Source organism: Mirounga leonina, unplaced genomic scaffold (genome assembly GCF_011800145.1).
Source record: "Mirounga leonina isolate KUSES-001 unplaced genomic scaffold, KU_Mleo_1.0 Mir_93, whole genome shotgun sequence".
In the NCBI taxonomy this organism is placed as follows: domain Eukaryota; kingdom Metazoa; phylum Chordata; class Mammalia; order Carnivora; family Phocidae; genus Mirounga; species Mirounga leonina.
Genome location: NW_023270854.1, coordinates 38473852 through 38496846, shown reverse-complemented (window position 1 = coordinate 38496846; position 22995 = coordinate 38473852). Strand labels below are relative to the sequence as shown.

The 22995-nt window shown below is 33.4% G+C and overlaps 1 protein-coding gene across 1 annotated transcript in view; it reads right to left on the bottom strand.

Annotated features, from left to right (window-relative positions):
* CCDC178 (coiled-coil domain containing 178) overlaps positions 1 to 22995 on the bottom strand; it is a 375512-nt gene that overhangs the window by 318761 nt on the left and 33756 nt on the right. Inside the window, exons 5-8 of the mRNA XM_034996280.1 lie at positions 19860 to 19942; positions 17165 to 17365; positions 12941 to 13161; positions 7454 to 7596 (exon numbers count right to left, since the gene is read on the bottom strand). Of these exons, the coding sequence (XP_034852171.1) occupies positions 7454 to 7596; positions 12941 to 13161; positions 17165 to 17365; positions 19860 to 19942 (648 nt within the window). The remainder of the gene's footprint in view (positions 1 to 7453; positions 7597 to 12940; positions 13162 to 17164; positions 17366 to 19859; positions 19943 to 22995) is intronic.

The window sequence follows — 22995 nt, the reverse complement described above, 5'->3', positions numbered from 1 at the left end:
AATACTCCATTTTATTAGAAATCAAACAAATGCAAGTTGAAATACTTGGATGCTATTTATAATTAATACATGGCTACATAATTTGTTTTTAATAATATCCCATGCTGGAGTTTTTTTTTTAAATAGTCTCTTTTGCACATACATAGATAGCAGTGATATATACTTGTTACACACATCTGTAGGCAATCTGACAATATGTATGAAGAACTAAAATGACACAGAGAGGCTGGGAAGATGGCAAGGTAGGAGGATGCTAAGCTTGCTTCCTCCCATGGATACAACTAGATCACACTCACAATAGTGTAAATAACCCAAAAAATGACTTGAAGACTGGCAGAACCAACCCCACAACTAAAGGTAGAGAAAAAGCCACATCCAGGAAGGTAGGAAGGGCCGAGACAGGGATTTGGAGCCAAACAGACCATGGCCATCCGAGGTAGGGAGGGAGCCAGTTGCATGGAAAAGAGCAAGAAACAGACTATCACACTGGGGAGCCCGCAAGGGGAAGATGAATCCCCATAACTTTGGCTTTGAAACCAACAGGGGCTGAATCTTGTGAGTTCTTAAAACCAATGGGATTTAGTCTGGAATTTTATTTTATTTTATTGTTAAAAATTTTTTTTAAAGATTTTATTTATTTATTTGAGAGAGCAAGAGCGAGAACCAGAGAGCACAGGCAGGGTGAGAGAGCACGAGCAGGGTGAAGGGCAGAGGGAGCTGAGCAAGGAGTCTGATGTGGGGCTCTATCCCGGGACTCCAGGATCATGATCTGAGCCAAAGGCAGACGCTTAACCAACTGAATCACCCAGGCGCCCCTAAGCCTGGAATTTTAAAACTCATCAGGCTCTGCTATGTGAGAGGCTGGAGGGCAACACGAAGCTGACTCCCTGCCCTTAAAAAGACAGCAGGATAAACAGCCACCAAGGATACAGCATGGAAGCAGCAGTTTGAAAAATGTCTGGGGCATACAGGAGGAGGGTTATTTACTTATCTCACAGCATGTATCACAGAAGCAGGAATAACAGAGAAACCTCTCTAGAAACAAAAGAGCTGGCAGGCGTCATTTCCCTCCCCTGCCCCCCAGTATAAACACATGGCCACCTACAGGAATCAGCACAGTAACAATGCTCTCTACCTAACTTACCTATACCAAGCCCTAACCCCTCTAACTACAGTGGATCTGTCCTTTCTAGTCATGCTTGCCATGTCCCTGCACTGTGGGACCCCACCCCCAGTATACTAGTGCAAACTCTGCCAAAACCACGTCACCTACCCATGCATTTTGCGGGGCCTAGATCTAGCAGCAGGGTTGGCAGGTCTCATTTTGCAAGCAGACCAGCATGCACCTTGTTAAAATGCGCACCATCTAGCTGGGACCAAATACTGCCCACAACAAGCAAAGAGAGCTTCTGCAACTGACTGGACCGAAGGAAAGAGAGGCCAGAACACAATAGCAGGGAATAGGCAACACACATAAGAGACACTCCTGAAGTGCCAGGTCCTGGGGAACACTGCCCTGAAGAGCACTGCAGGACCTTGTCCTCATAAGGCCATTACCTTCAAGAGCAGGAGACATAGCTTACTTTCCTAATACAGAAACAGACGTGGAGAGTTAGACAAAACAAGGAGACAGAGGAATATGTCCGAAATGAAAGAACAGGACAAAACCACAGCAAGACACCTAAGTGAAACCATATAAGTAATATGGCTAGCAGAGAAGTTAAGGTAATGATTATAAAGATACCCACTGGACTTGAGAAAAGAGTGGAGAACATCAGTGAGGCCCTTAACAAAGAGATAAAAAAGAACCAATCAGAGATGAAGAATATAATAATTGAAATTAAAAATACACTTAACAGAATAAATAGTAGGCAGAGGAATCAGAGGAACAAATTAATGACCTGGAAGACAGAGTAGAGGAAAACAATCAAGCTGAGCAAGTGAGAGCAAAAAGAATTATACAAATTAAGAATAGACTTAGGGAACTCAGTGACTCCATCAAATGTACTAACATTTGCATTATAGAGATTCCAGAAGAAGAAGAGAGAGAAAAGGGGGCAGAAAATTTATTTGAAGAAAGAATAGCTGAAGACTTCCCTACTCTGTGGAAGGAAACAGATATCCATATCCAGAAGGCACAGAGATCCCAAACAAAATCAACCCAGAGAGGTTCAGACCAAGACACATAGTAATTAAAAAGGCAAAAAGTAGTGATAAAGAATTTTAAAAGCAGCAAGAAAAAAGAATACAGTTACATACAAGGGAAATCCTATAAGGCTATCAGCAAATGTTTCAACAAACTTTGCAGGCCAGAAGGAGTAAAATGATATATTCAAAGTGGTGAGAGGGAAAAATCTGCAGCCAAGAATACTCTATCCAGAAAGGCTATAATTCAGAATAATAGGAGATACAAAGAGCTTCTCAGACCAACGAAAACTAAAGGAGTCATGACCAATCAACTAGCCCTACAAGAAATATTAAGGAGGACTCTCTGAGTGGAAAGGAAAGACCATAAGTGAAAGTATGAAATAGAAAACACAAAAGCAGTAAAAATAAGTGTATCTATAAAAATCAGTCAACGGATTTACAAAATAAAAAGACATAAAATATGACACCATATACCTAAAACTTGGGGAGAGAGGAGTAAAGAAAGGGTTCCACTTAAGCAATCCTCAACTTAATATACACTGCTATATGTATATGGGAAGATGTTATATAAAAACCTAATGGTACCCAAAAATCAAAGACCAGTAAAACCTGTGAAAGAGAGCAAGAGAAGAAAGGATCAGGGAAAAACCACAAAAACAACCACAAAACAAGTAACAAAATGGCAACATATACATATCTATCAATAATTACTTTGAATACAAATGGACTAAACACTCCAAAAAAAAAAAAAAAAAAAGACATGGTGACAGAGAAGATAAAAAAATAAAGAGCCATCTATATGCTGTCTATAAGAGACTCATTTTGGAGCTAAAGACACACGCAGATTAAAAGTGAGGGGATGAAGAAACATTTATCATGCAAATGGATGTCAAAAGAAAGCTGGGGTAGCAATACTTGTAACAGAGAAAATAGACTTTCAAGCAAAGACTGTAATAAGAGACAAAGAAGGGCACTATGTAATAATAAAGGGGACAATCCAAGAAGATATAACAACTGTAAATATTTATGTACTCAACCCAAATACATAAAGCAGTTAATAAAAAACTTAAAGGAATTAATTGATAGTAATACAATAATAGTAGGGGACTTTAATACTCCACTTACGTCAGCGGACAGATCACCCAAACAGAAAATCAACAAGGAAACAGTGGCTTTGAATGACATACTGGATTAGATGGACTTAACATTCCATCCTAAAACAGCAAAATACACATTCTTTTCAAGTCAAGTGCACACAAATATTTTCCAAAAGAGATCACATATTAGGCTATAAAACAAGTCTCAACAAATTAAAAAACATTTAAGTGATGCTATACATCTTTTCTGATCACAATGCTATGAAACTAGAAATCAACCACAAGAAAAAATCTGGAAAGACCTCAAATACATGGAGGTTAAATAATATGCTACTAAACAATGAATGGATCAAACAAGAAATCCAAAAAGAAATAAATAATTATCTGCAAACAAATAAAAATAAAAACAAAAGGATCCAAATATTTGGGATGCAGCAAAGATGGTTTGAAGAGGGATGTTTATAAACAATAGAGGCCTATGTCAAGAGGCAAGAAAAAAAAGAATCAAACCTAACCTTACACCTAAAGGAGCTAGAAAAAGAATAACAAACAAAACTTAAAACCAAGAGAAGGAAGGAAAGAAGAAAGACTAAAGCAGAAATAAATGACAGAAAAACTAATAAAACAGTGGAACAGACCAATGAAACCAGAAACTGGTTTTTGAAAAGATCAACAAAATTTATAAACCTACCGGCAGACTCATGAAAAAAAAAAAAAAAAAGACAGAAAAAAGAGAGGAGGACTCAAACAAAATCACAAATTAAAGAGGTGAAGTAACAACCAACACCACAGAAATACAATTAAATGAAAATATTATGAAAAATTGTATGCCAAAAATTGGACAACCTAGAAGAAATGGATAAATTCCTAGAAACATATAATCTACCATAACTGAATCAGGAAGAAATAAAAAATTTGAACAGACTGATTACCAGCAAGGAAATTGGATCAGTAAACAAAAACTCCCAACAAACAAAAGTCCAGGACCAGACAGCTTCAGAGGTGTATTCTACCAAACATTTCTTCTAAAACTATTGCAAAATAATAGAAGAGGAAGATAAACTTCAAAATTCATTCTATGAGGCCAGCATTACCATAATACCAATACCAAATAAAGGCACCAAAAAAAAAAAAAAAAAAGTGTATCCAAAAAAGTGTATCCATAAAAATCAGTCAAACCCACCCCCCCCCAAAAAAAACCCCCAAACAGAATTACAGGCCAATATTGCTGATAAACATAGATGCAAAAGTTCTCAATTAAATACTAGCAAACCAAATCCAACAATACAGTAAAAAAAGCCATTTACCACAATCGAGTGGGATTTATTCTCAGGATACAAGGGTGGTCCAATATTAAAAAATTAATCAACATGATACATCACATCAATAAGAGAAAGGATAAAACCATTTCAATAGAAGCAGAAAAAGCATTTGACAAAGTACAACATCATACATTATAAAAACCCTCAACAAAGTAGGTTTAGAGGGAACATACCCTAACATAATAAAGGCCATATATGAAAAACCCACAGCAAACATCATATTCATTTGGGAAAAACTGAGAGCTTTTCACATATGGTCAGGAACAAGACGAGGATGTCCACTCTCATCACTTTCATTCAACACAGTACTGGAAGTCCAAGCCATAGCAATCAGACAACAAAAAGAAATAAAAGGCATCCAAATTTTTAAGGAAGAAGTAAAACTTTCACTATTTGCAGATAACATGCTACAATATATAGAAAACCATGAAGACTTCATAAAAAAACTACTAGTTCTGATAAATGAATTCAGTAAAGTCACAGTATACAAAAATCAATGTACAGAAATCCGTTGCATTTCTTTTTTTTTCTTGTTTCAAGTTTTTATTTAAACTCTAGTTAGTTAACATACATTTCTATACACTAATAATGAAGCAGAGAAAGGAGAAATTAAGAAAATGATCCCATCTATAACTGCACCAAAAATAATAAGATAATTAAGAATAAACTTAACCGTAGAAGTGAAAGATCTGTACTCTGAAAACTATAAGACACTGATGAAAGAAAGTGAAGATGACACAAAGAAATGGACAGACATTCCATGCTCATGGATTGGAAAATCAAATATTGTTAAAAAGTCTATACTACCCAAAGCAATCTACACATTAAATGCAATCCCTATCAAAATACCAACAGCATTTTTCACAGAACTAGAACAAGCAATTCTAAAATTTGTAGGGAACAACAAAAGAATCCAAAAAGCTAAAGCAATCTTTTTTTTTTTTTTAAAGATTTTATTTATTTATTTGAGACAGAGAGAATGAGATACAGAGAGCATGAGAGGGAGGAGGGTCAGAGGGAGAAGCAGACTCCCTGCCGAGCAGGGAGCCCGATGCGGGACTCGATCCCGGGACTCGATCCCGGGACTCCAGGACCATGACCTGAGCCGAAGGCAGTCGCTTAACCAACTGAGCCACCCAGGCGCCCCTAAAGCAATCTTGAAAGGGAAAAGCAAAACTGGAGACATCACAATTCTGGACTTCAAGCTATACTACAAAGCTGTAGCAATCAAAACAGTATAGTACTGGCACAAAAACAGACACATAAATCAATGGAACAAAGTAGAAAACCCAGAAATAAACCTGCAATTATATGGTCAATTATTCTTTGACAAAGGAGGAATGAATATACAATGGGAAAAAAAGTCTCTTCAACAATGGTGGTAGGAAAACTGAACAGCTACATGCAAAAGAATGAAGCCAGACCACTTTCTTACACCATACACAATAATAAATTCAAAATGGATTAAGACCTAAATGTAAGACCTGAAACCATAGAAGTCCTAGAAGAGATCCCAGGCAGTAATTTCTCTGACACCGGCCATAGCAACATTTGTCTAGATAGGTCTCCTGAGGTAAGGGAAATAAAAACAAACTACTGGGATGACATCAAAAGGAAAAGCTTCTGCACAGTGAAGGAAACAACCAAAAAAACTAAAAGGCAACCTATTGATGGGAGAAGATGTTTGCAAATGACATATCTGATAAAGGGTTAATATGAAAAATACATGAAGAACTGACAGAACTCAACACCCAAAAAACAAATAATCCAATTAAAAAATGGGCAGAAGACATGAAAAACAGACATTTCTCCAAAGAAGACATACAGATGGCCAACAGACACATGAAAATATGCTCAACATCCCTCATCATCAAGGAAATTAAAATCAAAACTACAATGAGATATCACCTCGCACCTGTCAGAATGGCTAAAAAAAAAAAAAACACAAGAAACAGGTGTTGGCAAGGATATGGAGAAAAAGGAACCTTCATGCACTGTTGGTGGGAAAGCAAACTGGTGGAGCCACTGTGGAAAATAGTACGGAGATTCCTCAAAAAGTTAAAAATAGAACTATCCTATGATCCAGTATCTGTACTACTGGGTTATTTACCTCCAAAATACAAAAACACTAATTCAAAGGGATACATGCGCCCCTATGTTTATTGCAACATTATTCACAATAGCCAAATTATGGAAGCAGCCCAACTGTCCACTGATATATCAATGGATGAAGAAGATGTGGTGTATATATACAATGAAATATTATTCAGCCATAAAAGGGAATGAAATCTTGCCATTTGCTACAACATGGCTGGAGCTAGAGAGTATCATGCTAAGCAAAGTCAGTCAGTCAGAGAAAGACAAATAACATATGATTTCACTAATATGTGGAATTTAAGAAATAAAACAAGTGAGCAAAGGGGAAAAAAAGAGAGAGAAAAATCAAGAAATAGACTCTTAACTACAGAGAACAAACTAATGGTTACCAGAGGGAATATGGGAGAGGGGATGGGTGAAATAGGGGATGGGGATTAAAGAGTACATTTATCATGATGAGCACTATGTACAGAATTGTTAAATCACTATACTGTACACCTGAAAATAATACAACACTGTATGTTGACAACACTGGAATTAAAATTTTTAAAAACCTATAAATAAAATAAGATGACAGAAAAATAGTACTTTAAGAATCTATACATATGTATATTACATATGTAAAAGACATATCTTAATTTATATATAAAGTTGGTGATAAGATAAATATGTGTGATCTAGATTCTTTCCTTTCTCGTTATCTGAATTCTTTATACAGGAATATAAGTTATATTTTAATTAATATTTTTGTTCTAAATGCTATAATCAGCATTAGTGAAAAATTCTTACTTGTAGGCTTCTATGCTTGTTTCATCACTATGAATGTCTTGCTCCATGTCTTGTCTAATTTGTTTAGCATTCAATTTGGCATTTTCAACATCTTCTATAGCTTCTTCAAGTTCTTCATGAATTTGTTTGTATAACTCCATTACCTAGAAATGAAAAATACTTTTGTTAATACACTTTTGTTAATGCACTTAAGGGGTAATTAAAAGAATCAGGTAAGAGAAAAATCAGAGAAAGGACTTAAATTTAAAGTAGTTTTGATCTAAAGAAAAAGTTCTTTACATCGATTTTTCTTCCCATATTAATCTGTTTAACACAGTAAAGTTTTAGGTTTCCACTAGTCTGAGAAGCATTAATACTAGCATTAATACTAGCGATGTATAAAAGTTATTGAAGAAAAGTTCAATATTACAGGTGACATGAGCAAAATAATTATTTTTTAACCTACAAAAGAATTGCTACTTTTTATTGTTTTTATTGTTGAAATAATACTTAATGGTAGAAAAATCAGAAAACACAGATGAGAAAGTAAATGAAATCAATTATAATCCTCTCAGGAATAACCGTTATTACCTTAATGAAAGGGTCCAAAATATTCCATTTTTATTGTTTTTATTAATTATCAAATATCATAAACATTCTCCCTTCCCTCTCCATTTCTCCCTTCTCTGTCAACCTATGAAGAAGAGAGAGTTGTAGTCTGATGTCCTGCTGGAAAGTCAGAGGGAGGGGAGTAGAAGGCAGTAGGGAGTGAACAGTCCCCTCCCCAGTGGGTCAACTGGTGGACTGAAATAAAGCAATTGCTTCCTGAAAGAAGCAATAATGTTCATTAATTTTTCGAATAGCACAGGTAGTAGTAACCTCTACAAGATTATCCTTTAGGCATAGGAATGTAGGGGTATACATTTTAGTAGAGAGCTAGGAGCTCACCAGAATGATGAGCTAAGCAAACAAGAGGTCAGGAAACATAACAGAATTCCTAATATCAAGTATCCTATGTCCAATTTTTCAGCACCTTTAGAAGAGGTAACCTGTAGGCATTGCTGGGGTGATGGTCTCCATGTTGGGAACCAGGTTACATCATATGAGACAAATTCATCTCCAAGGCAAGCTCTTGAGTTGGGTCCGTGTGGCACTGGTATATACTTCCCCCATTGATACTCACTCCAATTGATGTGCATAATACTCTTCTGGCTCTGTGGCGTTATGAGGCTGGGCTGCTTGCAGAATTTGGAGGCAACATAGAGCCTTGGAGCTTGATTTGCAAGTATTTGCAATTTGCAAGTTATGCAGTAGGGCTCAAGCACACTGACTAGAGGCCTTGAGTCCTTTAAGCAATTATTTATTTCAGCAGATCTCTAGCCAGGACCCCGAAACTGAGTCAAGACAGCAGAATAAAATAAAGTTATATGATAAAGGGACTATAAATAAAACACTACATTATACATCCCCTGGCCCCTAGCAATCACTAATCTGTTCTGTTTTATGGATTTATCTATCCTGGATATTTCATATAAATGAAATCATACAGGATGTGATCTTTTGTGTTTGGCTTCTTTATTTAGCATAATGCCTCAAAGTTGATTTGTGTTGTGACATATAACAGTACTTCATTTTTTTAAATTTCTTTCAATGGTATAGATATATCACATTTTATTTAGTCATTAATTAGGTGATGGACATCGGGTTGTTTCCACCTTGGGCTAATACAAACACTGCTGCTATGAACATTTATGTACAACTTTTCCTTTTGTTTTTTTTGATTATCAGTTTTCAATTCTTTGGAGTATATACCTCAGAGTATAATTGCTAGAGCATATGGTATTTTGTGTTAAACTTTTTGAGGAAATGCCAGAGTCTCTTCCACAGCATCTGCAACCATTTTACATTTCTACCAGCAAAGTACCACAGTTCCAATTTTTCCACATAGACACTAAAACTTGTTATTTTCTGTGTTATATTTATTCCCATTTGGTTTGCATTTCCCTAATGACTAATCATGTTGAGCATCTATCTTTTCAAATGTTTGCTGCCCATTTGTATGTCTTTGGAGATATATCTATTCAAGTCCTTTGCCCATTTTTAATTTGGTTGTTTGTCTTGGTTGTGGAATTTGAAAGTTCTTTATATATTCTAGGTACTATACCCTTCTCAAGTGTAATTTGCAATATTTTCTCTCATTCTATAGGTTTTTTTTTTTTTTTTTTTTACTTTTCTGATAGTATACTTCTTTTTTACTTTTTTTCATTGACATACAGTTACATGCAGTTGACCCACAATGTTAAATTAGTTTCAGGAGTGATTCAACAAATCCATACATTATGCTGTGCTCACCACAAGTGTAGCTACCATCTGTCACCATACAATGCTATTACAGTATCATTGACTATATTCCCTATGCTGTACCTTTTTTTTCCTTAAGGATTTATTTATTTATCTGAGAAAGAGAGAGAGAGACAAAGCATGGGATGGGCAGAGGGAGGAAGGGAGAATCTCAAGTAGACTCTGCACTGAGCATGGAGCTTGACACAGGGTTCAATCTCCCTGAGATCACCACCTGAGACAAAACCAAGAGTCAGACACTTAACTAACTGGGCCATCCAGGCACCCCTACTATGCTGTACCTCTTATCCCAGTGACTTATTTATTCTGTAACTGGAAGCCTGTGCCTCCTGTTCCTCTTTATCCATTTGCCTATCCTTCCACTCCCTCCCTTCTGGCAGCCATCACTTTGTTCTCTGTATTTATAGGTCTATTTCTAGTTTTTGTTTGTTTTTCAGATTCCACACATAAGTGAAATCATACAATATTTGTCTTTCTCTGATTGATTTTTTCACTTAGCATTATATCCTCTAGAGGTCCATCCATGTTGGCACAAATGGCAAGATTTTGTCATATTTTATGGCTAAGTAAGAGTCTATTGTATATACGTATACCACATCTTCTTTATCCATTCACCTATCGATGGACACTGAGGTTGTTTCCATATCTTGGTTGTTGTAAATAATGCTGCAATAAAAAATGGGTGCATATATCTTTCGAATTAGTGTTTTTGTTTTATTTGGGTAAATCCCCAGTAGTGGAATTACTAGATCATACGGAATTTCTATTTTTAATTTTTTGAGGAACCTCCATACTGTTTTCCACAGTGGCTGCACCAATTTACATTCCCACAACAGTGCATATCCTTTTTTTCCATATCCTTGTCAACACTTGCTACTTTTTGTCTTTTTGATTCTAGCTATTCTGAAACGTGCAAGGTGATATCATACTATGGTTTTGATTTATTCTTCCCTGATGATTAGAAATGTTAAGCATCTTTTCATGTATCTATTGGCCATCTGTGTGTCTTCTTTGGAAAAATATCTTTCAGGTCCTCTGCCCATCTTTTAATTGTATTACTTATTTTTTTGGTGTTATGTAAGTTCTTGACATATTTTGGATATTAACCTCTCATCAGATATTGATAGTGTCCTTTGATGCATAAAAGTTTTTAATTTTTTTATTGAGCTACAATTAATATACAATAGTTTCAGGTATAAAACATAATGAGTCAATATTTCTATATACTGTGAAATGACCACCACAGTAAGTCTAGTTAACATCCATTGCCATACATAGCTAGAACTTTTTTCTTGTGATGAGAACTTTTAGGATGTACTTTCTTAGCAACTTTCAAGTATGTACTACAATAGTATTAACTATGGTCACCATGCTGTACATTAAATTCCCATGACTTATGTATTTTATAATTAGAAGTTTGTACTTTTTGACTCCCTTTTCATTCATCTTCTAAACCCTGCATTGGGCAACCACCAATCTGTTCCCTGTATCCATGAAATTGTTTTTTTGTTTTGTTTTGTTTTTCTTTTGATTCTACATATAAGTGAGATCATATGGTATTTGTCTTCCTCTGTCTGACTTATTTCACTTAACATAATGCCCTCAAGGTACATCCCTGTTGTTACAAATGGAAAGATTTTATTTTTTGGGGGGGGGCTGAGTAATATTCCATTACACACACACACACACACACACACACACCCCACATCTTCTTTATCCATTCATCCATTGATGGACAGTTAGGTTGTTTCAATATCTTGGCTATGGTACATAATGCAGCAATGAACATGGGGGTGCACACATCTTTTCAATTTGTGTTTTTTCTCCTAATAAATACCCAGAAGTGGAATTGCTGAGTCATATGACAGTTCCATTTTTAATTTTCTGAGAAACCTCCATACTGTTTTCCACAGTGGTTGCACCAATTTACATTCCCAGCAACAGTATGCAAAGGTTCCCTTTTCCCACATCTTTGCCAACATGTTACTTCTTGTCTTTTTGATAATAGCCATTCCGACAAGTATGAGATGATCTCTCACTGTGGTTTTGATTTGCATTTCCCTGATGAATAGTGATGTTGAGAATCTTTTCATGTACTTGTTGGTTATTTGTATGTCTTCTTTGGAAAAATATCTATTCAGATCTTCCGCCCATTTTTAAATCATATTGTCTTATTTTGGTGTTGAGTTGTATGAAGTTTTTTATTTTGGATATTAACCCCTTATCAAATATATGATTTGCAAATATTTTCTCCCATTCAGTAGATTGTCTTTTCATTTTGTTGATGGTTCCTCTTGTCATGTAGAAGCTTTTAGGTTGATGTATCCCTACTTGTTTATTTTTGCTTTTGTTAGCTTTGCTTTTGGTGTCAAATCCAAAACAGCAAGTAAAATGAATGAACAGTAGCTTGACCTCTAAAACAATGTCAGATTAAAAAAAAACCTGCAGGAACTTATACAATGTTTGATACTATTTGAAGAATAATAAAGAAACCATGCACTGTGCTTAAATATACAAATATACATATACATATATACATATACATGTATATATGTATAAAAACATACAAATTTCGCCTAGAAACAGATTTTCCTGATAAGGTTGTCTTTGGAGAGTGATGGAGGAAAATGGTACTGTTGAAAATACAGGACACATTTAACAACTCTATTTACTTTGAAATAATAAAAAATAAAATGAATATGAATTAAATTTATTCATTTAGTGGCAGGTATAAATAATTTATTTTTCTATAATACAATCCCACAATAGGAGAGTTAAATGTTAATCATTGAAAAGATTTTACAGTTTATTATCATCAACAGTGAAAATGACTGATATATTCTGCTTGCATTCTCTCCCAGCTTGACTTACAACTTCAAAAATTATCATGTTGTTTTAAATCTCCAAAATTGTATTAGTAGGTAGACTAAATATTATTACTCCTAAGTATAAAAGGGAAGATAACACAGTTTAAATGAATATCAATTGACTGTATTATGTGTAGTTTAATAGTTCCTTTGGGAAATAAATAGCAAGTCAATTTTTAGTGAAAATGAAACATTTAAAGATGTTAATTTCTAATAGCTGAAATATTTTTATATCTAAGTAACAATCTATAAAATGCATATCTATTCATTATTCATTTACCTCAAATTTTTTTGTATAAAATTCTTTCAGAGCTTCAAGTTCTTGGTTCTGTTTTGAGTAAATTAGAGGACCAAGTTTATTCATGTAGTCTATGTCTGCTTGAAGCTTTGCATTAGCTTCTTCTAATTTTGCCTTTTGTTCCTCAAAATGTTTTAGTTGATAAGCTTTATCTTCAAGATGCCATCGTAATTCTACAATATCTCTCAAATAGGCCTCATGTTCTAGACATACAATAATAACAAAAGAAAATCTGATTTTAAAACAAGAACTCCAGAAAGAAACCTTTATTTGATAATAGAGACATATGAAATACTTTAGATTCAGAAATTACTTATCTGTGAAGCTTACTAAATTTAAGTTATCTTAGTATTGCATTATAAAATATACTGCTTTCATCATTTATTATAAAATGGATTAAAATCTATGTTTTATAAGCTAATAATTGTTTTAGTACAAATCCTGCCTATTACAACCAATGTATATACTGGGTTATGTATAACCACTCTATGAATTACAAAATGAGAGAAACTGCAAGAGTAGAGGCCTTCTAAAATCATCTAGACGTAAAACAATGAGATAGTTATAAATGTCAGAAAGGAAAAAATAAATACTATTTTCTATTGATACAATTATATATCAAAACACAAAAGAATCAACTGAAAATTATTACAAATAGGATAGCTTATATTAAAAATTGCTTATTGTTGTAAGCCACTGTGTTCCAAGGCGATTTATTACAAAGCATTATTGTAGTAAATAACATTAATTCATGTGACTAAACAATGCAAAACAAAATTAGAAGATTTAATATTGTGTTATTGCTGAGATCTTCTTCCACAGTAGAAGCACTCTTGTGAGCATCTCTATGGGACACAGTTATCTTCACACTCCATCCTCTCTGAAAGGTCAATCCCCAGAACACTCTCCTAGACTTCCTTTCACCAGTCTTAACATTCATGTTCTTTCCAACCCCCATTATGCCATCCTTTTTCCTACTTCCCATTTGTATCCCAGGACATCTCTCCTTCAAGGTAATCTGTCTTCACCCTTCCCATATTGAGATTGTAAAACAGTAGCTCCCCAAATTATGTCAACATACCATTAAAATCCATACATAAAGAGGTCTTTGATTTTTTTCTCTTCCATTAGGTAATCAGTCATTGGGAAGTAGTACCAACAGAGCCATGAATGTAGGGTAAGGAAAAGACAGAGAATCTAAAGAAGCAGGTACAATGAGAGTACCAGGGAAACCTGAGTAATTACTTTAGCTTGGGTGTAATAAATACACATACTCTTTTATTTTTTAAGGAAATACAGCTGTGCATATCTAATTTTATAATTTATAAGTTCATGTAACACCCAATTTCTGATGAAAAACTTATTTCTGATTATATTTTTGGTAGGAAAATGAAAAGACATTTGCTAGATTATTGGCTGCATATTGGGTGCCAGTGGCTGTCATTCTGTGTGTGTGGGGGGGTGAGGTGACCAAGTAGAAAGGAAAGTAGTCAAGGGTATAAAACCCCACCCTTACTCTTCTCCATTATCTCTCATGGTCTCTTGCCACTAATTCCCAGTGGTTGAACCAGCAAGAAGACAGATTACAAAAGATATCTTTGATTCAATCCATTATCAATCAGCCTCATGGATCACAAAACAGAAGATACAAGTGTGAGTGGGCTAGTTAGGGGGATAGATGGGTCTGGAGGAGTGACCACAAGATATCTAGAAAAAATTGAATTTCTTTAATATTTTCATTAATTATAAATATAAGTTTTTTATAAAAATTATTAGAAATCCTATAAACATCATACTTAATATTAAGGCTGTTAAAGAGATTAAAAGTTTTCTTGTCACATAAGCTAGAGACTTTGGGAATCTAAAATCTATAAGAATATATAATTCTGTAACCTGTAAAAAAATTATAAAATTTAGAAATTTTATCCTAAATAATATCAATATAAAGGCAATATATTCCTGAAAGCACATCACTTTTCAGGAATATTTTACAAACAGAAGGCACTTAAAAACCATATAGTAATAATGAATTTAAATTTCATTGCATGTGTTAGCTACTTAAATAAAATAAAGCAGATGAACATAAATTTCAGTTTTTTAAGTAGATCTTTAATAGTTTTTTTAAAGACCTTTAGGTAGATCTTTAAATCAAAGATAGCCCAAGCAATAAATTATCAACAATGGCAAGAATATATTCCATCATTGAAAATGCATTTATAAGGTATGTAGAATATGCATGTATGTATCTCAATTTAATTTTATTTTGGCAATTCCTTAGGTAGAACTTCATATAAACCACAAAATACACTATCTACTCTTATAAAGGCCATATGAGATTATATAGAAATTTATCAGCAAAATATTAAATAAAACCAGCTACCACTGACTTTTCTACTACTACTGATAAGGAAAGGCTTCCCAAACATTTTTTAAAAATTGCAAGGGCGTCTGGGTGGCACAGCTGGCTAAGTATCTGACTCTTGGTTTCAGCTCAGGTTGTGGTCTCAGCATTGTAAGATCGAGTTCTGCCTTGGGCTCCACACTCAGCATGGAGTCTGATTCTCTCTCCCTCTCCCTCTGCCTCTCTCATGCTCTCTCTCTCAAATAAATAAATCTTTTTTATAAAAATTGCAGATGAATCCTTGTGGATGTGAATGTGAATCTGCTCAAGAATCTACTGGGCTCCAGAATTTCCCAGGATGCCTATTCTGGCCCTATTGTATCTTTGGTTGCCTCTAAAACACCAATATATATATAAGTATGCATTTATAAATTACATACTTATGTTATTGTATTAGTACAGTATGCACATCATAAATTCTATTCAAAAACTTTGTGAATCAGAACAAACTCACTCCAAGCCTGAATTATTTATTTTTATAAACAGCTATAGAAACCAAATGTTTTGTAAAATGCATACTTTAAAGTATGTGTAGAAAAGGGCCTACTCTTACCTGAGTTTAGAGCACTTTTTGCATGATTTTTAGAATTAACTCTTTATAAAGGGCAACAAAGAGCATAGACAAAGGCTGAATTAAATTCATCCAGCCCAGGCTCTGGGTGATTTCCTGCTTTTTGAGTTCTGCTCCAGAAGGGAGTGAACAAATGGTGAGTTCAATCTGTGAGCTCAGTTTTACTTTAAAAGGAGTAACAGTCACTGAAACTACATGTAATTTATTTTATTAAAATAATATAATCGAGGAACCACTGGGTAGCTGTATTTTGTCAGGTACAATAAAAGCAAAATTAAAACCCAAATCAAGAAAGAAAATAAAAAGAATAAAGTTTAAAAATATAAATAAAAGTTCTAATCTTTTCTTGCAACTCCCAAAAATGTGCACACCCTACTTGAAAACTATAGTTTTAGAAGACATATAATAAAGGTGTTTGTAAGTGTCCAGTTTGACAAATAATTTCATGTCTTAGGGTAATAATTAATAGCCTCCCTTTTCCTTTCAAAAGTGTCTTAGTTTAAACGATAGGTTTATGAGCTCCCTCATATAACCCACTTATAAAGCATGTGAATCCTGAATTAAAATTTTTAACTGAATTAAAATTTATTTATAAACAAAGTCCAGCCTCAGCAGAATCATGTAGTAGGCATGCTCAACAGGCAGTACTTGGAGAATAAAAAATCCAATGCCCTTAGACTGTTTAATACTTTACCATAGGTCCCTTATTCTATAGTCTAAAACAAAAAAGTTTCCTTTTGAAACATGTTACCTACATGACTCTTGGAAACATCTCCAGTTTTATTGCCTGCTAGAAGTTCTCAATAAAATCTACTACTGAATTCTCAAAAGCAGATGCATGTTGCTAAAGTATCACTTTAAAACGCTCTTATTTTCCTAAATTTAAAGATTTAGCCAATGACACCAATTGGAAATCACTTAAATTTCTAAATTTCAAATTACACTATAATGTAGTCATCATAGGAAATATGTGCCAAAAATTTAAATGTCCCATGTTACCATAAATACTATGGAATTACCAACAAACACCAGACTACAGAAGGTACAGATTTGCTCAGTGCAGTCTCAGCTATATAAATGATATCAGCATTATCATTAATAGCATATATCAAAAAGTGCACTAGTTTGGATGCAAAACAATATGGTCAGAGTTGACTTTTTTTCAGGGCTTCAATTGATTATTCATGCCTCTTGAACAAAGTAAATGGCAATATGAAAAAATTCTTATTATTACCTTTCTGCACAGCTAATGGGATTTCTTGAAGTCTCCATATTGACCAAGAATCAATTTTCATGTGCATCTTCTTCTTTCTTGATTTTTGTTGTTTTAAAGCTTCTTCAGCTTCTGCACGGTCAGTTTCTAGACTTTTAATGAGATGAATGGCCTCTGATAGCAATGTTTCCATTTCCTGCTTTAATTCTGGACACTTTTCATCTTAAAATAGAAATGTGTATTCACATTTGTTAATAAATCAGCCTATAAACGAGGTGGTGGGAACATAGGTACTAGTTGTATCATTATTCTTTTTAATATTTATATGTTTAATGAGAGAATTTTAGAAAAATGAATTAGCCTTTTAAGGACAGTTTTATTATAATACAATCATAACATTAGTTATAACCTTTGAAGACAGATTTTTAAGTGAACATTTTGTAAAATAATTAGAATAGAGAAATCTCAAGCAATATCTTCATGAATATTTTATCTAAAAAATGTTTTCTTCATAAGCTTTATTATAGAGCTTTATTTTTAAATTATGCTTGTGTTTCCTCTCATTCTATGACAAAAGCGAATCATAATGATTACATCAGATAAATACTGCAAATCCTCAGATGGTTCCTCGAAACAAGATACTTTGTATTCCTTATCAGAAAATAACATCCCTAGTAAGCCCTGCCAGGAATTCATTGTTTCCAAATTCCATTTATTTAGTTATAACACAAATTAACTCCTGTAATGAGAGATACTTGTGATTCCTGGTTCACAGCTCTGAAAAGATATGGTTTAATGTTAACGAAATGATTAACATGGGTATTCAATTTATCTATTTATACTAGAAACACGAAGAGAGCCTGTTATGTTCTGGGCAATACACTCTCTCCCCAGAGATAGATCAGTAAGGAAGATGGATATGGGTTCCACTCTGGTGAGATTTATACTTGTAAACAGTGACTTTTGCCAAAATGTGACATGACAAGAAGACATAAACAAACACAAAGTGTCAAGAAAGGCAAAGCCTCAAAGAGCTGAGGCTACAGAAAAAAACAGTAAAACTAGTTCAAAAAAAAGGCAACTAATAGACCTCTGTTTTGTTTTGATTTGGACAATAAAGCAATAATTTTCTGCTAGAAGATAATATTACATATTGGTTATAAGTACAATCTCAGTAGTCATACAGTTTCTACTTCTAACCTAGTAAGCCTATCAAAGAAATTCAGCATGCTGCCTGAAAAGAATTTTTGAGAAACAGGTTTCTCTATTGTAATGCATAAAAATTATCTTTTATGGACTGCCCTTTATTTGGTCTATATTTATTTGGTCTATTGTCTTCTTTTTTCATATTCTACCATATCCTGGACACTTTATCTCCTTAATTGTCTGTTTTTTTTTTTCATGACAACATATACAGTGAACACTGTGTTCTCTAGCCAACTTATGATCTATTCAGTTTCTATAAAAATATCTCAGTCTGAAAAGTATAATTAAATTAATGCCACTTAAATCACTTCTGATGCAATATAAATGTTTTACCAAAGATGTCTACCATGTTGTACAAGATATCTTTTGTACTGTTTCTATGATAGCATTCTAAAATAAATGCTGTGTTTATAACTTGAAATGTCTCCAATTCATTGTATTTAATCTCTCAATTTTTTTCTAGAATACCATCTCAATTTTACTGTTTCATACCAAGTAGGTGAGTAACCACCACCTGCAATTATTTTTAGCACAAACACTTAATTACAATAAATCTCCCTCAACCTGATACTGTCTTATACTTTGGGATCAAATGTATGAGTTTATAATAAACATAATTGCAATTAATTTAAATGTTATTATGTCCACTAACATATTAATCTTCTCCTAGCATTTGTCATGTGAAAAATTAAGAAGTAACAAATGAGATTTTTTTCTTTAGTATAGATATAGTGAAAAGGAAACTAAAAACAGAGCCTCACTATAAGAGACAGCTTTGAAAACAAAATATTAGTACTTTTACAAAGTCCTGAATTCTTAGTTATCTCTCATGAAAGGAAGATGTTTAACAAATTTTTGTGGTGAGGGAAGGAAGAGGTGTTTAATATAGTATGAAGAATACATTCAAATATGTTGAAGTAATTTTAACACAAATTTTATTCCAATATATAAATTACTATACATTTTATAAATTGTGACAAGATTTTAATCTTAATTTATATATATATATTATATATAAGATATAAATATAGCAGAGCCTCCATGTCCAGTGTGATAGCCATGAATCACATGTGACCATTTACATTTAACATGTTAAAATTAAACTGAAAAATTAAATTCTCAGTCTTCCTAGCTACATTTCAAGCAGCTACTATATATGGCTAGTAGCTACTCTACTGGATGGTGGAAATAGAGAACACTTTCATACCAGAAAGTACTACTGGACAGCACTGAATTACAGTTAGCTTCTTGGGAGATGGAGAGGGATCATTATACACTCAGGACCTAGACCAGTATATCGTATAATAAATATTTGTTGAATTTTGTTGCTTAATCAAATGATAGAAGGCTCTTTCCTCCATTAGACATTCAAAAGAATTATAAAATTCTTAAAATAATTACTGTAAAAATTAAAAATATGTTAAATGAAAAGTCAATGAGCTTTTAAATATAATTTTAATTTTAATTTTAAATATAATTTCACTGATTTAAGTATGAGGTACAACTCTACCTCTCTCTTCTGGTTTAACCTCTTTCACTGGTGTAGCAACACTCCAATCTTCCTTCTGGTCTTGTGTGGATGAAGTTCTGCTCCTATATAAAGGGAAAGAGGCAATCAATTAATAAAGAACTGCTTTACTTAAAGTTTAAAGGTAGTAAAACAAATTTTAGGTGATTCTCACATTAAATTTTAAATGTTTGTGGTGAAATTTACTATACATGCTAATGCTACTATCTAAGAGAGTAATATAGCAAAATTCTAATACATGATGGGCTTTATATTTCATGGTAAATTAACAGAAATTTAAAATTTGTTACAAATGACCTAAAAATATTTGAGAGGATATTAAAGAAGTTTTGTGGGTTTTTTTTTTTTTAAGAAAATGAACTGGTGTTCCTTAGTGTTGCTATCAGGAAAAGGGGGTTTATTGAGAATAATTTGAGAGGTATTTCTCTAACATCAGTTTAGCAGTTTCCTGGGTACCATATAAAATACAAGGACCAAAAATGCTTTTTCAGATTGGAAATTAATAGGTTTTAGCAAAATGTCCAAATTAAAATATTATTTCTTTTCTAAAGAATTTTTCTAGGGGCGCCTGGGGTAAGCATCTGCCTTGGGCCCAGGTCTTGATCTCAGGGTCCTGGGACCCAGCCCTGTGTCAGGCTCACTCAGCGGGGAGTCTGCCTCTCCCTCTCCCTCTGCTCCTCCCCCCGCCACCCCATCCCTCATGCACTTGTGCATGTTCTCTCTCTCTCAAATAAATAAATAATAAATATCTTAAAAAAATTTTTTTAAATAGTTTTTCTAGGTAAAGTTTTCATCGTATTTAAAAAGAAGTACTCTTCATCTGATAAAAGTTGTAAGAAAAACAGTATCAACAACAAAGCAGAGTGCTATTTTTATTAAATTATTTTTTCTATTAAAGAAGTATTACAAATTAAAGGAAGTTTGTACATACCAAAAATCATAATATAAAATAATCTATACTAATTCATTCTTTTTAGATATAACAGAAGATAACACTTTAATGATATTTCAATTTTTATAAAATTAGAGTCATAAAATATTGCATGCTGCCTTAGTTACATGACATTGTTTCCTGTATATTTGACTACAGCTTAATATTCTGATGGCTGCATACTATTTGTCTCATTGTTGTTCCAGAATTTATTTAGGAAAGCCTGTTTATTATGAGGTCAGGAAATATTCATCATATTTTCTCCTTTAGTTTCAATTTCATTTTAAAATATTTTTGTTAAATAATCTATTTTTTCTTGATTGTTTGAAAATAAAAAAATGTTCAATGAGTATGTTGCACACTTGAAACTAATGTAACAGTATATGTCAACTATACTCAAAAAATTAATTAAAAATAAAAGAAACATTCATACCACAAAAAATAAATAAGTAAATAAATAAATAATAAAAACATGGGTGTTGCTGGAGGGAGAGTCTGGGGGAGCAGGGATAATTGGGTGATGGGCATTAAGGAGGGGACTTCATGTAACATGCACTGGGTGTAATATGCAACTGGCCAATCACTAAATTCTACTTCTGAAACTAATAAAGAAAATAATTAAAATAAAAATAGAAAAATAATCGTCCCAGCAAATAACGCTCTCCCTACTGGTTTGCGATACACTAAATTGTTGCACATAATTGAATCTATTTTTGTGCATTTTTTTCAAAATTTAGTTAATTTTTGGGCCAGCAAAATTTTTTTTTCTTTCTTTTTTTTTTAATTTGAGAGTGAGAAGGAGCAAGAATGGGGAGGAGGGGCAGAGGGAGAGGGAGAAAGACTGCATCCCCGTTCATCAGGATATTGGTCTGTAATTCGCTTTTTTGGTGAGGTCTTTGTCTGGTTTTGAGATCAAGGTAATGCTGGCCTCTTATAGAACAAGTTTCAAAGATTTCTACTGAAAAAATTTAAGGTTGTTTCCTCCTTTTGGCTATGGTGAGTACTGATGATATGAACATTTATATATAAGATTTTGTTTGAACACCTGTTTTGAAATGTTTTCTGTATATACCTCAGAGTGGAACTGCTGTGTCATATGGTAATTCTAGGATTAACTTTTTGAGGAACCACCAAACTGTTTTTCAAAGTGACTAAACCATTTTACATTCCCATCAGCAATGCATGAGGTTTCCAATGTCGAATAAAAGTGAGAAGAGCTAGCATCCTTGTGCTGTTCCTGATCTTAGGTTGAAAAATTTCGCACTTTACCATTAAGTATAATGTCAGTTGAAGGTTTTTCATAAATGTCCTTCATCATGCTTTCTAATCTGTTCTTGTCTGTTTTTTGAGTGTTTTTATCATGAAAAGGTGTCGAATTTTGCCACGTTTCCACATTGAGATGTTCACATGGATTTTCCCCTTTCATTTTATTACTGTGGATATATTACACATTGATTATTTTTTTGTATTTTGAAAAACCCTTACACACCTGGGAGAAATGTCACTTGGTCATGACATGTAATTCTATTAATATGGCTAGGTTCAGGTTGCTAGTATTTTGTTGAAGATTCTTGAATCTATAGTCATAAAGCCATTGGTCTACATTTCTTTTTCTTATGATGTTTTTATCTGGCTGTAGTATCAGGATAATGTTGGCCTCATAGAATGGTTGAAAAGTGCTCCTTTCTCTTCTAATTTTTAAAAGAGTTAGAGAAGCATTGGTATTAATTCTTCTTTGAATGTTCAATAGAATTCACCAGTCAAGCCATTTGGTCCTGGGCTTTTTATTTGTTGGGAGATATTTGATTACTGATTTAATCTCTTTACTTTTTACAAATCTGTTAGAATTTCTACTTCTTCCTCAGTCAGTTTTGATAGTTTATGTGTTCCTAGGAATTTGTCTATTTCATCTTGGTTATCTAAATTTGTTGTTCATTGTATTATCAATTATTCATAGTATTATAATCCTTTTTATTTCAGTGAGATCTATAGTAATATCCCCAATTTTTTGATGATTTTCATAATTCAAGTCTTTTTTCTTTGCTGGTCTAGCCAAAGGTTTGTGAATTTGGTTGATCTTTTCAAAGAAACAACTTTTGTTTTCACTGATACTATTTACTTATTTATTTTTTATTCTTGACTTCATTTACTTCTGCATTAATCTTTATAATTTCCTTTCTTTTCACA